We start from the raw sequence: 13,950 nt of genomic DNA, 5'->3' as shown, positions 1-13,950 counted from the left end.
ACCAGGGCTTTTTGGAGCGAGTACAGGCACCTTCCCCCTATATTCCTTTTTTTAAGAGCCTGGCAGATGAGACCCAGCCCCACAAAAGCTGCAGTATCAATAATAGTGCTTTGAATTTCTGGACAACTTCATTTGTTAAGATGATGTCATCCCTATAGGAACATACCAATTTAACAAAATGGACAGCTAACAAGAGTTTACTAAACCTTCTGCTATTGTATCAGTGACTTCATTGGAGTCAATAATTTTAACAAATGTGCTTGCTAGTATACTTTCTTTTTTCCTTTTTTTCAAAGCTTGATTTTATAGCTTTAGTCAATTATGTGATCCATTTTCTTTAAAGTATAAAAATACCTATCTTATATGAATATTTGTATATAATTATAATATAAAATATCCTATATAATACATATGTATGTCTATATGGTGTCTGAAAAATACAGTGCAGCATAAAATGCAATAGAAATAAACAAATACACTGGGGCCGGAGAGATAGCATGGCTTTCATGCAGAAGGTTGGTGGTTCGAATCCCTGAGCCTGCCAGGAGCGATTTCTGAGCATAGAGCCAGGAGTAACCCCTGAGCGCTGCCAGGTGTGACCCAAAAACCAAAAAAAAAAAAAAAAAAAAAAAAAAAAGAAACACAAATCAATATTAAATAATAACTGTAACAAAATCATCAAATTTACATAAGTTTTTGCTGTTCTGGGCCATACCTGGTAGGGAATGGAGGATAATGTGCAAGGCAAGCACCCAATCTACTGTACTATCTCCCTCATATTTCCTAATATATATTTGTATATATTCCTAATCCTCAACAAATGTTATCAATAAAATTTAAACTGGAGGAAGAAGAGGTGAGGGGGTCCCTCCTCCTCCTTCACTTCCTCCTCCTCCTCCTCCATGAAACCAAGAAATTCAAACAGAAGGAAATTAGAGAGGGAGGACAGAGCCAGGAACACAGGTACCCAGGTCCCAAGACACCACCTGGAGGATGAGGAGGAAGTGGTGTTTGCTCTCCCTCTAAGAAAACTAACCAAGAGTCAAATGAGAAGAGAAAGAACTCTGAAGATAGGCACACAGCTCCACCAGTCCACCTAGAGTCCTACAGGGGAGCGTTAGTGAGGAGGTGCCACAGAAGATCTCTCACGTCCCTTCTACCCCTCGTCTAACCCTGCACACTAAGCTCCTTAGTGCTTGACTGTTGGGTCTCTGACCCATCTCTAGGTCCTGAGGGAGAGACTAACTCCACTGTCTGATTGTCATTCTGCTTCAGCTGATGACCGTCATTAGCTGGTCCCCCATCCTCCACATGCAGAGACAATTAAAGAGATCCACGTTTTCTCAGGCAGTATGGGTCAGCTGACTACAAAGCAAATGCTCTCCATATTGTGCTATTGCTCTGGCTCCTTAATTTTTCTTTAAACTAGAACTTACCTACTGTATTTCCTAAATCTATATCAATTCTAGACAATCTTTTGTATTTTATGCGAGAATTTTCCAAAATGCCTCTGTCATTCCAAACTATTCATTGTGAAAAAGCCTCATTTCCATTTAATTTCTTAAATTTTTTCTTTGCCTTTTTTTTTTTTTAATTCTCAAGGCTTAATATGAGGAATGTAGAGCTAAAGAAAAGAAAGAGACAATACCATCAAGGTAAAATTTAAGCCACGATCATCTTAGTAATTTCTTAGCTGACACCACCCAACCACTTTTCCCGCTGTACTACCACTCCCGCCCATGGTGTATTTTCAAGGGGATGTTATTTTCAAACTGGCTGCTCCAATGAAAAATAATGTAATCATCAGTTCTGTTAACTGTGCCACTGTTACTGTGTACTTAGAAGTTGAAAAAACATGCCCTAGTTTTTATTTTTTTTCAGTGTTTTTTCCTGAGGGGGAATGTCAAGGGGTTGAACTCTGCTTCACAGGAACACTGAACTGAGCCTGAAGCCCTCACAGCCTCCAACCAGATTTCCTGCCTTTCTGAGAAGGGTTTTCTGCAGGGTGGAACACACATGAAGCAAGTGAGAATTTAAGGAGAGAGAAGAGGCACTGAGTGAGTTGAGTGAAGCCCTTAGGGAAAAGGGAGAGGAGCAGTGACTCACTCCATCTTCCTTCTTCCTCCTTTGTGTTTTCATTGTTAAAGTTGTAGCCTTCAACCTTCCAGCAGGTAGGATTCAAAGTAGAACTCCAATGGCCCAGTCCTTGAGAAAGTTCAGGGAATGGCAGGCTGGGAGGCGCCAGAATACCTGAGGAGTGTGGAGAAGGGCAGGAGCCTTCCAGCAAGGCAGCATTTCTGTCCTGTGCTCCAAGAATGAGCAGAACCAGCAGGACCAGGTGGCCTTCTTCCCATGTCGGGATCCAAGTCACCAGGCACACCTGGACTGCCTTTGGGACCTTCCCAACCAGATGACTCTAACCCCTAACCGGACTCTACCAGCCCGTCCTGTTCCCTTCCTGTTCTCTTCCCTCTATGACCAGAAGTGTCTGAGCTCTAAGATTTTTTTTTTGGGGGGAGGGGGGAGAAGTGAGGGACGAGGAGAAACGGACGGGCCAGGTAAGATTGTTAATGTCTATAGTCAATTGACCATAGTAAATGTCTCTAGAGACTGTACTTGGTTATGGAATACAGTGAGATTGTTTTTGTTTTTGGACCACTCTGGGCTGTGGTCTGGAATCATTCCTACTGGGGATTGACTGAGTGCATAGGGTGTAAAAGGAAAGAAACAGAGTGGATGGAGGAGAGGGGAGAAAGATAAGATGAGAAGTGACAGGCAGGGACAGGTGAGCCAGCAGAAAGAAGGACAAATACCCTACCTGTTCCTTCTGGGCCCTCAAGGCCCTCTTATTAATTGTTCTGTAGCCTTGTGACAAGAGGGTGTGTGCAGTTTCTGAGCTAACTCCAGGCCCTAGTCGGGTCACCAAACTCTCACTGTGAACTGACCTTGGTGTGGTTCTGCCTCCATTGACTGGGTCTGTCTGAAGAGAAAAGGTGGCCTCAGGGTCTTTCTAAATCAGCTCCAGAAAGGCTCCTGGAGGGCAGATGAGAATCAGATGGTCTGTCAATCCTTTCAACAGCCTAGAAGAAACTGGACAGACTTGACCTTGTCAGCAATTACTGGGTCTGTGTGCAGGGAAGCACACACAAGTTTATGACCACGTTCTCCAAACAAATACTTTGTTTATGTGGCCATCTTGAAATTAAGAAAAAAGCATGCGGGCCCGGAGAGATAGCACAGCGCCGTTTGCCTTGCAAGCAGCCGATCCAGGACCCAAGGTGGTTGGTTCGAATCCCGGTGTCCCATAGGGTCCCCCGTGCCTGCCAGGAGCTATTTCTGAGCAGTCAGGAGTAACCCCATAGCACTGCCAGGTGTGGCCCAAACCTCCCCTCCCCCCCCCCCGAAAAAAAAAGCATGCTTTAGTTTAAAAAAATATTTATTATGGAGATGTACATTTAATTAGTTTTAAGGAATGCACTTGACAGTAGTCTTTACATATACTTACACAGATTTGCAATCTTTATACTTTTAAGACATCTACAGTGATTTATTTACAAGTTTTCTAGAAAACTGTTGTTTGGCCAATACTGGCAGCACAGTTGAGATATCTTCTCTCTCTTCACTTCACCCTGTACTTGTAGAAGGAGCAAAGCATGTGGGTAAAGTTCCAGCCTAGGGCCAAGGACAGTCCATACAGCAGGAGGAGAGGTGCAAATGGGTAGAGAAGAATAACCGTGTCTTTCAAAAATGGCAATGCTGGAAAAAAGAGAAGCTCATTTAAAAGCTGACAAACAGACTGTTCCTATACAACATGGAAGCCTCAAATAATCCACCTAGGAATCAGCTAAATGCTAGACAGTCACCTGCAGCTCCCCCAGCTAGTTCTCTCTAGCTTATAGCTGGAAACCCTGAATGGGATCATTTAATAAACCTGGGCTGAGAGGCTCAGAACGAGAGGTGAACCTCAAAAACGTTAATGGAAAACCCAGGACAGATTTGAAGCCTCTAAGAGTCATGCTAGTGGTGATTTCTCCTACTGATGAAATATTAGACTTCCCACTCTAGGAAAATGAGGGTGCAGCTAGCAGCCCAAGCTTGGAGAAAGAGTTGAATCTCTTAAATGGAAGGTCTGACCTGATTCCATCTCCATATTCCACCTACAGGAGCCCCTGCTGAAACTCAGCTGCACTCAGATAATCCGGAATTTTAGGGAGTTGCCAGAATGATTAAGATTTTACTCCTAGGGCAGCAGTAGGGTCTTTGCCTTGCACACAGCTGACCTAGGATGGACTGTGGTTCAATTCCCTGGTGACCCATGTGGTCCCCCAAGCCAGGAACAATTTCTGAGCGCATAGCCAGGAGTAACTATTGAATGTGAGTCACTGGGTGTGACCCAAAAACAAACAAAAAAAAAAAAAAAGCAAGAAAGAAAAAAGATTTACTTCCTAGAAACTACCCTGTTGGTTCTAGTCACCATTCCTGAGAAACTTGTGTGTAACACGTCACATAGAGCAGGACTGAAAATCCCTAAAATCCAGAAAAATCCCTAAGCACATCAAAAAAAATCAAAAGGAGCTGAAGTGATAGCACTGCAGGGGAGGGCATTTGCCTTGTACAAGGTCAACCCAGGTTCCATCAGCAGCATCCCATATGGTCCCCCAAGCCTGCCAGGAGTGATTTCTGAGTGCAGACTCAGGAGTAACCCCTGAGCACTGCCGGTTGTGGCCCAAAAACTAAAACCAACAACAAAAAACCAAAAACACCCCAAACAAACAAAACATCCAAAAAGAATCTTTGTCCAAGCTATAATACAGCAGTGTTCCTATCTTTCTATGTCCCTAACTAATATCCCAAACTAACCTGCAGTTGACAACCCCAGAAATGGAAAACCTGGGAGGCAGAAACTCGGTTCCTCCAAGTAACTTGGAAATAATATGGTTTAACATAAAGTTTTTAAATTACAAAGTGCTATATTCCAGATACTGTACTTCCTTGTACAAAACCATGGGCAAGCAAATTTCTCATTTCAAAAATGGAACTAAATAAACTTATGCAGTATAGTTGTTAAATATGATTAAAAGTGATTAGTCTGTAACACTTGGTGAATGTAAATACTCCAAGAGGTGTGTTTTCTCCCCTCCCATCTCTCTCTTCTTCCCCCACTTGCCCCAAAATGTTTTACTTACCACTGTATCCCAGGAAGGTTACGTAGATATAATAGCCAACTGCAATCAACCATAAGGTATTTCCAACTAAATAGCCAATAAACGTGTCTGTTAGGATAACATCTGCCAGAGAGATACACACGATCAGTCTCTTGGAGGTAGGGAAGGAAAACTTTTGGGTGATCTCTTGAAAAGGAAGTGCTACTCACGGTTGATAAAAAACAGCTGGATAAAATGCAGAATGACAAGGAGGGGGTAAAATGCATTCAGGTGCACATCAAAGGCGTAGCCCCATTCCACGTCGGAGTCTCTGCTTTGCCGCTTCACCAAGTATTTATTGGAGATAAACCTAAAGAACAAAGCTCATGTTTATTTCCAAGTAAAATGCGACAAACCCTCCTCTTTCAACCACCTGTGTGCCAAGCTAAGAACAGAGCCTTACCCGTGCAAGAAAAAAAAAAAAAAACCGACATGGTCACATCCAAGAGGAAGGCCAAAGGATTGGGAAGACCAAGAACAACACTCAACGCTGAGAGCTTCGAAGTGATGGCTACTCCAAGAAGGGTTCCTGTCCGGGGAGCATGGAGGAACCTCCAGAGAGCATAGGGCACTGAGACAGAGTGAGTCTCTGCTCCAGGGGACTCCTGAGATGACCCACTAGAAGTCTGATGGGAGAAGGAACCAGAACTTTCTACTTGGCACTCCAGCAACTGAGGGAGGGGACCTTAAGCCAAGAAGCTGAAAGGGAAAGGCCGGAATCTCTACAAATCTCTGCCAAATCTCTACAACTGAACAGCACCGGCCTCCACCAGGACAGGCGGTGCAGGTGCCACATTCATGAGTTCTAGTGAAATGTTAAAACAGGATGTCATTCAGCCTCACGGCAATCACAGAAAAGCAAAGACTAAACACTTTGTACCAGAGATATCACAGTATCCACGACGGCAGGGAGAAAGACACTGAGCAGCACGTGTGGGTGGATGTTAGGGCCCTGCTGGGCGCATTCTGGTGACGGTGCTGGGGCCTCTCAGGAACAAGTGTGCACCCTGCTGAATGTGAGCACTGCAAGCAGGCTAGCGAGCACTTGAGCCAAAACCTAGTCAAATCCTGGTAAACGGTGACCGAAGTAGGTGTGTGTGTGTACAGTACCCCAACGTGTGCGGCCATGAGTGTGCATGGGCAGCCTTGCCCATCACAGCAACCAAGGGTGGGAGGAGAGTAGGGGAACCTGAAGCCAGAGAAATCACCTCAAGGGCCCAGGGAAGGCACAGTGGGACAAGCTGATCCAGGACAGACCTCAGTTCGATCCCCGGTGTCCCATGGTCCTCCAAGCCAGAAGCAATTTCTGAGCGCATAGCCAGGAGTAACCCCTGAATGTCACCGGTGTGGCCCAAAAACAAACAAACAAAAAAAGATGGTCCCACCTAGGGGTGTTCAGGACTTATGGCTCTGCACTCCAGAATCACTCTTGGTGGGCTCAGGGCCTATATGGAGTGCTGGGGACTGAATTTAGGGCAGGTACATGCAAGGCATGGGCTTTCCCCGTTGTACTATTGCTCCATCTCTTCTCGGGGTCCACACTCAAGTGTAACTTCATGTTTGTTTGGCAATCAAAAAGCATTTCATTCAGTCTTCTGAGCTATTGCGCAGATCAAGCCTTTTCTCTGACCCAAACTAAAACAATAAAAATGCAATCTATAAGGACTAAACTCCATACTGCTTTGATTCCTGTGATCCTATGGAGCACACACATTAAACATATTGAATATAACAAACTGAACTAGGCTTGAAATCTTACCTACTACCATTTTTTAAATATACATTTTTCATGGATATTTTGAGAACAAATATGTGACTGACATGAGTTAGCAGAAGCAGGTTTTAGGCAACATTTAAAAAAAATATTAGGGGCTAGAGCAATAGCTCAGCGGTAGTGCGTTTGCCTTATATGTGGCTGACCCAGGACAGACCTGGGTTCAATCCCCGGCATCTCATATGGTCCCCAGAGCTAGGAGCGATTTCTGTGCACATAGCCAGGAGTTACCCCTGAGCGTCACCAGGTGTGGCCCGAAAAACAATACATAAATAAAAATAAATTTAAAAAATTTTAATTTTTTTATTACTTAGATCTTTCCTCTAATTTACTCTAACTTACTTCCTCTAGCTTGACACCTCAAAAGAGACTCACCAACAAATGCAACAGAAAATTCTGCACTGGGGGCCAGAGCAATAGGAAAGCAGGTAGGGAATTTGCCTTGCATGTGGCCAAGACAGGCTCAATCCCCAGTATCCCATATGGTCCCCTGAGCCTGCCAAGTGTTTTTTTGGGTTTTTTTGGGTCACATCCAGCAGTGCTTTGGGGTTACTACTGGCTCTGCACTCAGAAATCATCCTGGCAGGCTCGGGGGTCCATATGGGATGCCGGGATTTGAACCACCGCCCATCCTGGATTGGCTGCATGCAAGGCAAATGCCCTACTGCTGTGCTATCTCTCTGGCCTCCCAGGAGTGGTTTCTGAGCATAGAGCCAGGAGTGCTCTGGGTGGGGCCCAAACTCCCCCACACATCCCCAAAAAAGAAAACTGCATTATCTGGGAAACTCAAAACTATTGGTTATCTGCATAATAGTTTTTCTAAGTCATGAATTTTGTTACAGACAATAGGTCCAAGGGCCAGGAGGACTGCCCCATGGTAGGAAGCTTGCCACAAGGAATGGGGCAGGGGGGGCGGGGGGGGGGGATACAGTTAGGACAAGAAGGTTCCACTATGACAATGATAGTGGGAGATGATTACTTTGGACAAGAACTGATGCTGAAAGGAGGGAAAGCAATGTGTATGATACCTCTTCAGTAACAACATTGCAAACCAGTGTCTAAAAGAAAAAAAAAGGGAGGGAGGGAGAAAGGAAGAGAGGGAAGTGAGGGAGCTAGAAAAAGTGAGGGAGAGAAAGAGAGATAATATGAGTATTTCTGTTATCAGTACCAATATAGAAATATGATATAGAATCCTGGGAGTTAAAATCAATCTTTCAGTCTATCATGAGTGAGCACTACTACAAAGTCTGGAAAAGTAAAGCTTCAGAACTTACCACATCAGAGTTGCTATGAGCAGGCCAACGCCCACACAGTCTATGAACACAACCCAAAGGAGCAGCTTGATGGTCTCAAAAAATCCCATGTCGAGCACAAAGCCAAATCCTATGGTGGACACTGAGAAGAAAGATTCATGCAAACACTCTTTAGGGTCTAGAGACACTCCCTATCCTCCAGCTGCTTCATATTTGTTCTTTTTAGGTTTTGGTCACACCCATTGGTGCTCAGGACTTATTTCTGGCAGGCTCTGAGGACCATCTGCGATGCTGGGGAATGAATCCGGGTCATCTGAGTAAGGCAAGCCCCACCCCCCACCCCCACCCTCCACCTGTACTATCGTTCTGGCCCCTACATGTTTCCTCTTTGAACAAATAGCAAAACCCCAAAGATGCCAAGTCTGACCACTGAAGAAAGGCATACCTCCTTAGAGCACAGAACACTTTCTATGGGTTTCTAAGGGCTCCTGTCTATCCTACCCTAACCTACGCTCCGACACCCATTGGGTGGGCAGGATCATTAGGCTACCAATGATTTAAAAGTAATTTCTCAGTCACTCTCACTCTGCATTTGCCAGATTGTGAAAGGGCGGCTTCTATTCATTATGCCTTTCCTCGGAGAGTTTCAAGATGCCACTTTATTTATCACAGTCATCATTTATATTTATCACGGAATAACTGTCTTCTACTTTTCAAAACTCAGCAATAAAGACTCACTCTGGCCTGTGCCTGGGGCTGAAGAACCCAGCAGAACCACCTTTTTTTCTTGTGAGAAATCTGAGGCTTCACAAAGTGAAAGGCAGCTTCAAATATCCCCCAGTTCGAGCCCACAGGATGCCTCCTACAGCAGATTCTCCAAAAGCACAATGGGTGCAGCTGCAGGGGGTGTGAGGGGGGGAGACACTCACCACAGAGCCAGACACTAAGCAGCACCAGGAAGGCGGGGTCGTCCCGGGCCCACTGGTCTTTCGTCTGCTTGCGATAGTGGAAATTCCGGTACACTCGCTGGGGGGACGTGAACAGGTAGAGCATCTGCCAGGCGGCGAACTCGAAGTCCATCTGACGGAAACGGAAGAGCCTGCGCAGGTACTTGTAGCGCTTGGCGCCAGCCGTGTGGCGCGCCGCATCCCGGGAGCTCAGCGCCCCATTGCCATGCACCAACGGGTTCACCGACGTGCTGGGCAGCATCGTCCTACGGGAGGAATGTCAGTCAGTCAGGGATGTGTCAAGGGTCACCGAGGGCTGAGCCTCCCACCCCAAAACCCACCCACCCCGGGAAGGTCTGGGGTCCCGAAGCAAATGCAGTTGGTGCAGGACGGAGAGATAGCACGGAGGTAGGGTGTTTGCCTTGCATGCGGAAGAACAGTGGTTCGAATCCCATATGGCATCTCCTAGAGTCCCCCCAGGAGCCTGCTAGGAGCGATTTCTGAGCGTAGAGCCAGAAGGAACCCCTGAGCGCTGCCGGGTATGACTGCCCCCCCCCCCAAAGAATTAAAAGAGGTGTGGAGTTAGGAAAAACATGTTTAGATAATAGTATATCGATGCAGTGGTCATTTCTGAGAGAGAGAGAGAGAGAGAGAGAGAGAGAGAGAGAGAGAGGAGAGAGAGAGGAGAGAGAGGGAGAGGGGGAGAGAGAGAGAGGAGAGAGAGGGAGAGGGGGAGAGAGAGAGGAGAGAGAGAGGGGAGAGGGGGAGAGAGAGAGGGAGAGGGAGAGAGGGAGAGAGAGAGGAGAGAGAGAGGGGAGAGGGGGAGAGAGAGAGGGAGAGGGAGAGAGGGAGAGAGAGAGGGGAGAGGGGGAGAGAGGGAGAGAGAGAGAGAGAGAGAGAGAGAGAGAGAGAGAGAGAGAGAGAGAATTACTTTGCACTCAAGAATTATTCCTGGTCATTTCTCAGGGTGTGTGTGTGTGTGTGTGTGTGTGTGTGTGTGTGTGTGTGTGTGTGTGTGTGTGTGTGTGTGTGTGTGTGTGTGTGTGTGTCATTTCTCAGGGTGTGTGTGTGTGTGTGTGTGTGTGTGTGTGTGTGTGTGTGTGTGTGTGATATCTGGCAATGCTCAGGGATTACTTTGCACTCAAGAATTATTCCTGGGACCGGAGAGGTAGCATGGAGGTAAAGCGTTTGCCTTGCATGCAGAAGGACAGTGGTTCACATCCCATGGGGATGCCAGGAGCGGTTTCTGAGCGTAGAGCCAGGAGAAACCCCTGAGCGCTGCCGGGTGCGACCCAAAAACCCAACCCCCCAAAAAAGGGAAAAATTCAATGGGGCCGGAGAGATGGCATGGAGGTAGGGCATTTGCTTTGCATGCAGAAGGACGGTGGTTCGAATCCCAGATGGCATTCCCTAGGATCCCCCAAACGAGCCTGCCAGGAGCGATTTCTGAACATAGAGCCAGAGGAACCGCTGAGCGCTGCCGGGTGTGACCCAAAAACCGGAAACCAAAAATGCAGTTGGGGTGTGAGGGGCGGTGACAGCACAGGGGTCCCATGACTTTCCCGGTGCATTTGGCTCCCGCCGAGAGGGAGGAGCTGCCTGCGCCACGGGGAAGGTGCAGGGGGGCACCGGAACAGCATAGGGCGCAGAACGGCGCTCTCGGAGATCCCAAACCTCCCCTGGAAGGCAGGTAGGCAGGCAAGCCAAGGAAGGCTCAATTCGGCCCAGCAAAGCTTGGGGCCACCGACCACCCGCAGCCAGGGGAGCACCTGCCGGGATCGCAAGGTCCCGCGCCGGTGTCAGCGCGTCGGCCACATTGCTCGAGGCCCAGAAAGGTCCCCAGCACGAGCTCGAGTCACACCCGGAGCCTCCTCACCTGGAGCCACGGCGCCGCCGAGTCCAGCCAGCCAGCCAGCAGCCGAGCCCAGCAGCTCGGGGCCGCTTCTCTTCCGGCAACGTCGCCGGCGCACCGGATATGACGCAAAACGCGCGCCGACTTCTGCCGCTCGGGCGGAAGAAGCCGCCACGACTTCCGTTCTCCGTCCCGGCGGGCTGCTTCCGGGTCACAGCGGCTGGGAAATTCATGAGCTCAGACGGGGCGGGGGTGGGGGGGGGGAGAGAGAGAGAAAAAAAAAAAAAAAAAAAAGGATCTTGCGCATGCGCAGTCGTGACGAAAGGCCCGGTAGTCCTAGCGGGTTTTGTTGTTGTTGTTGTTTGTTGTTCCTTCCCCAATTCCCCCCTAGCGGTGCCCTGGCAACCAGGGGGCCTGGCAATGGCGGCCCCTGGTGGTGCTCGCGTGGCCTTACCTGGTGCATGGGTTGGCTGCGTGCAAGGCCCTGCTCTGGCCCCGCTATTTAAACCCTAGTAAAAAAAAAAAAACCCTGATAAAACCCCAGGTTTTGCTTAGAAATGAAAGAACCGACTTTTCGCAAAAAGTGCTTTTCCAAACTGCAGCCTCCTTCGTAGCCCTCAAAATAGACCTTCTGGGGCTGGTAGGGCACTTGTCTTGTACAGCAGGTAGAGTTACTTGCTTTGCACACAGCCGACTCGGGTTTGATCCTTGGCATACCCCATATTGTGCCCTGAATATCTCCAGGGCTAGTGATTCCTGGGCCCAGGAAAAGAGAAGGAGTCTAAGGATGTGGTTCAATTCGCAGAGTATATGATCTCTATATCTTAGTGCCTAGATTTGATCTCAAAGGATCTCATGTCCATGCTCTAAATTCATACAACTTGTATGAATTTATGCAATTTGTATAACTTGAATTCATATAGTTTGCATAATTTGAATTTATACAACTTGTATATGAATTCATACATGTATGAATTTATATAATCTATTATGCTGATTGAAATAAGTCTGAGAGAGAGAGGGAGAGAGAGAGAGAGGGAGAGAGAGAGAGAGAGAGAGAGAGAGAGAGAGAGAGAGAGAGAGAGAGAGAGAGAGAGAGAGAGAGAGAGATCTAGAATAGTGTCACTCATCTATGGGTTTTAAGAAAAATAAAAGACAGTTTTACAATAATTCCCAGAGAGAAAAGAGAGGAAGGCTGGAAGGTCCAGTTCACAACATGAAGCTCACCACAAAGAGTAATGAGTGTAGTTAGAGAAATAACTACATTGAGAACTATCATAACAATGTGAATGAATGAGAGAATCAGAAAGCCTGTCTAGAGTGCAGGTGGGGGTGGGTGGGGAGGAGGGAGATTTAGGACACCGGTGATAGGAATGTTGCACTGGTGAAGGGGAGTGTTCTTTACATGACTGAAACCCAACTACAATCATATTTGTAATCAAGGTGTTTAAATAAAGATATTAAAAGAAAAAGAAACAGGAATAACTCTTGAGCATCGTTGAATGCGGCCCCAAAACCAAAAAAAAAAAAAATAGAGCTTCTTTGGGGGCTAGATGGATGGTACAGTGGTTGAGTGTCCACTGGTATTGATGACATGCACTCTCAGCTGGCCCACTAGCTGAGAATTGTTCCCCCAGACCTTCACACTGGGAGGTGCCAGGAGGGGCCCCAGGCCTCCTGAGCACTGCTTGGGAGGCTACAAAATAAAATATATATTTTTAGGTCTCTAGCAAAGTGCACATTGAAAGATGTCTTTACTTCTTTTCTCTCTTTGGGCCTTATAGTCTTGGAAGGCCTGAGGAAGGGCAGCACAAGGACAGTACAAGGCTGCACCAGGGCGACACAGCGTTGTTCACAGCCCTCCCTCCAGGGGGCGAGACAGGACTGTCTTGAAAACATGCTCCAAGGAGCCAACCGTTGCTGTTTCCATTAATAAGAAAAGGCCCACCAATTGTTTCTATATTGAATTCAGAAGAAAAAAGTGTAAATAAAAGCCACAGAGGGGCCGGAGCAATAGCACAGCAATAGGACGTTTGCCTTGCACTCGGCAGATCCAACCGAATGAACCTGGTTAGATCCCCAGCGTCCCATATGATTCCCCTAGCCAGTAGAGATTTTTGATTATGCATAGCCAGGAGTAACACCTGAGTGTCACCAGGTGTGTCATAGAATCTATATTTCACTTTTCTGTTGGCTTAAAGGTCATGACGCAAGTGTTATCTCATTTTTTACTGTCCTATAAATATATTTTGCTCTCGTCATTTCTAAAAATTCTTCATTCTTTCCTCTGTTTTGTGGATGATAGTTCTTTCTAGCAGCTGGGATCTTAATGCTAACACAGTTTCCTGAGACCACACTTAGACAAAAGCTCTACTGAAGGCCGGCCAATGTGCAAACAGAAACATGTTCTCTTTTGCTACTTACAAAAGAAATGTAAAGGCAAGCATAAACTTATGCAAATATGGTCTCCTACCAAGATATGCTATGCTACCAAGATCTGCTCTTGTCTTGTCGGCTTAGCTATAGAGCTGTTGTTTTCGGTTTTGTCTTTGTTACCTTCTCTCTGTTTCTTGAAAGCTTTTCTTAGGGAGTCACAAAGCCTTGAAGATCTTCTATGGGTCTCCCCTCACCCATCAAGGCAGCTGGATGCCATCATTTCTTCTCCATGCCTGGTACTGGGTGAAGATGAGTGTGAGCTGGCCTGAGGGATATATGGGACTTGCTCTCACCAAATCCAGCCTTGACTATTAGTGGCTGCTAGTGGCCTGTAGCTTTTAGAATGTGCTGGCAATGTGCAGGCCCTGGCCTCCTACATCAGCTCTATCCCCAGAGAGATCATGCCAAAGACTGAGTATGTGCCAGAGCCTGGGTCTGACTGTGGCTCCACAGTCCTGGGTAGGAATCATTAGGAGCACCTTCT

At 47.0% G+C, this 13,950-nt stretch overlaps 1 protein-coding gene across 1 annotated transcript; it reads right to left on the bottom strand.

The window, feature by feature from the left end:
• Nucleotides 1-3,418: 3,418 nt before the first annotated feature.
• On the bottom strand, nucleotides 3,419-11,134 carry UNC50 (unc-50 inner nuclear membrane RNA binding protein). Its single transcript, XM_049784806.1, has 6 exons — nucleotides 11,055-11,134; nucleotides 9,161-9,444; nucleotides 8,253-8,373; nucleotides 5,375-5,514; nucleotides 5,187-5,288; nucleotides 3,419-3,756 (listed from the first exon to the last, which is right to left on the bottom strand). Exons 2-6 carry the CDS (start codon nucleotides 9,438-9,440, stop codon nucleotides 3,620-3,622), a joined length of 780 nt encoding a protein of 259 aa, XP_049640763.1. The 5' UTR covers nucleotides 9,441-9,444; nucleotides 11,055-11,134; the 3' UTR covers nucleotides 3,419-3,619.
• Nucleotides 11,135-13,950: the final 2,816 nt, after the last annotated feature.

This window comes from Suncus etruscus, chromosome 12 (genome assembly GCF_024139225.1).
Source record: "Suncus etruscus isolate mSunEtr1 chromosome 12, mSunEtr1.pri.cur, whole genome shotgun sequence".
Classification (NCBI taxonomy): Eukaryota; Metazoa; Chordata; class Mammalia; order Eulipotyphla; family Soricidae; genus Suncus; species Suncus etruscus.
Note: the sequence above shows the minus strand (reverse complement) of the source record. Positions and strands in the feature narration are given on the sequence as shown.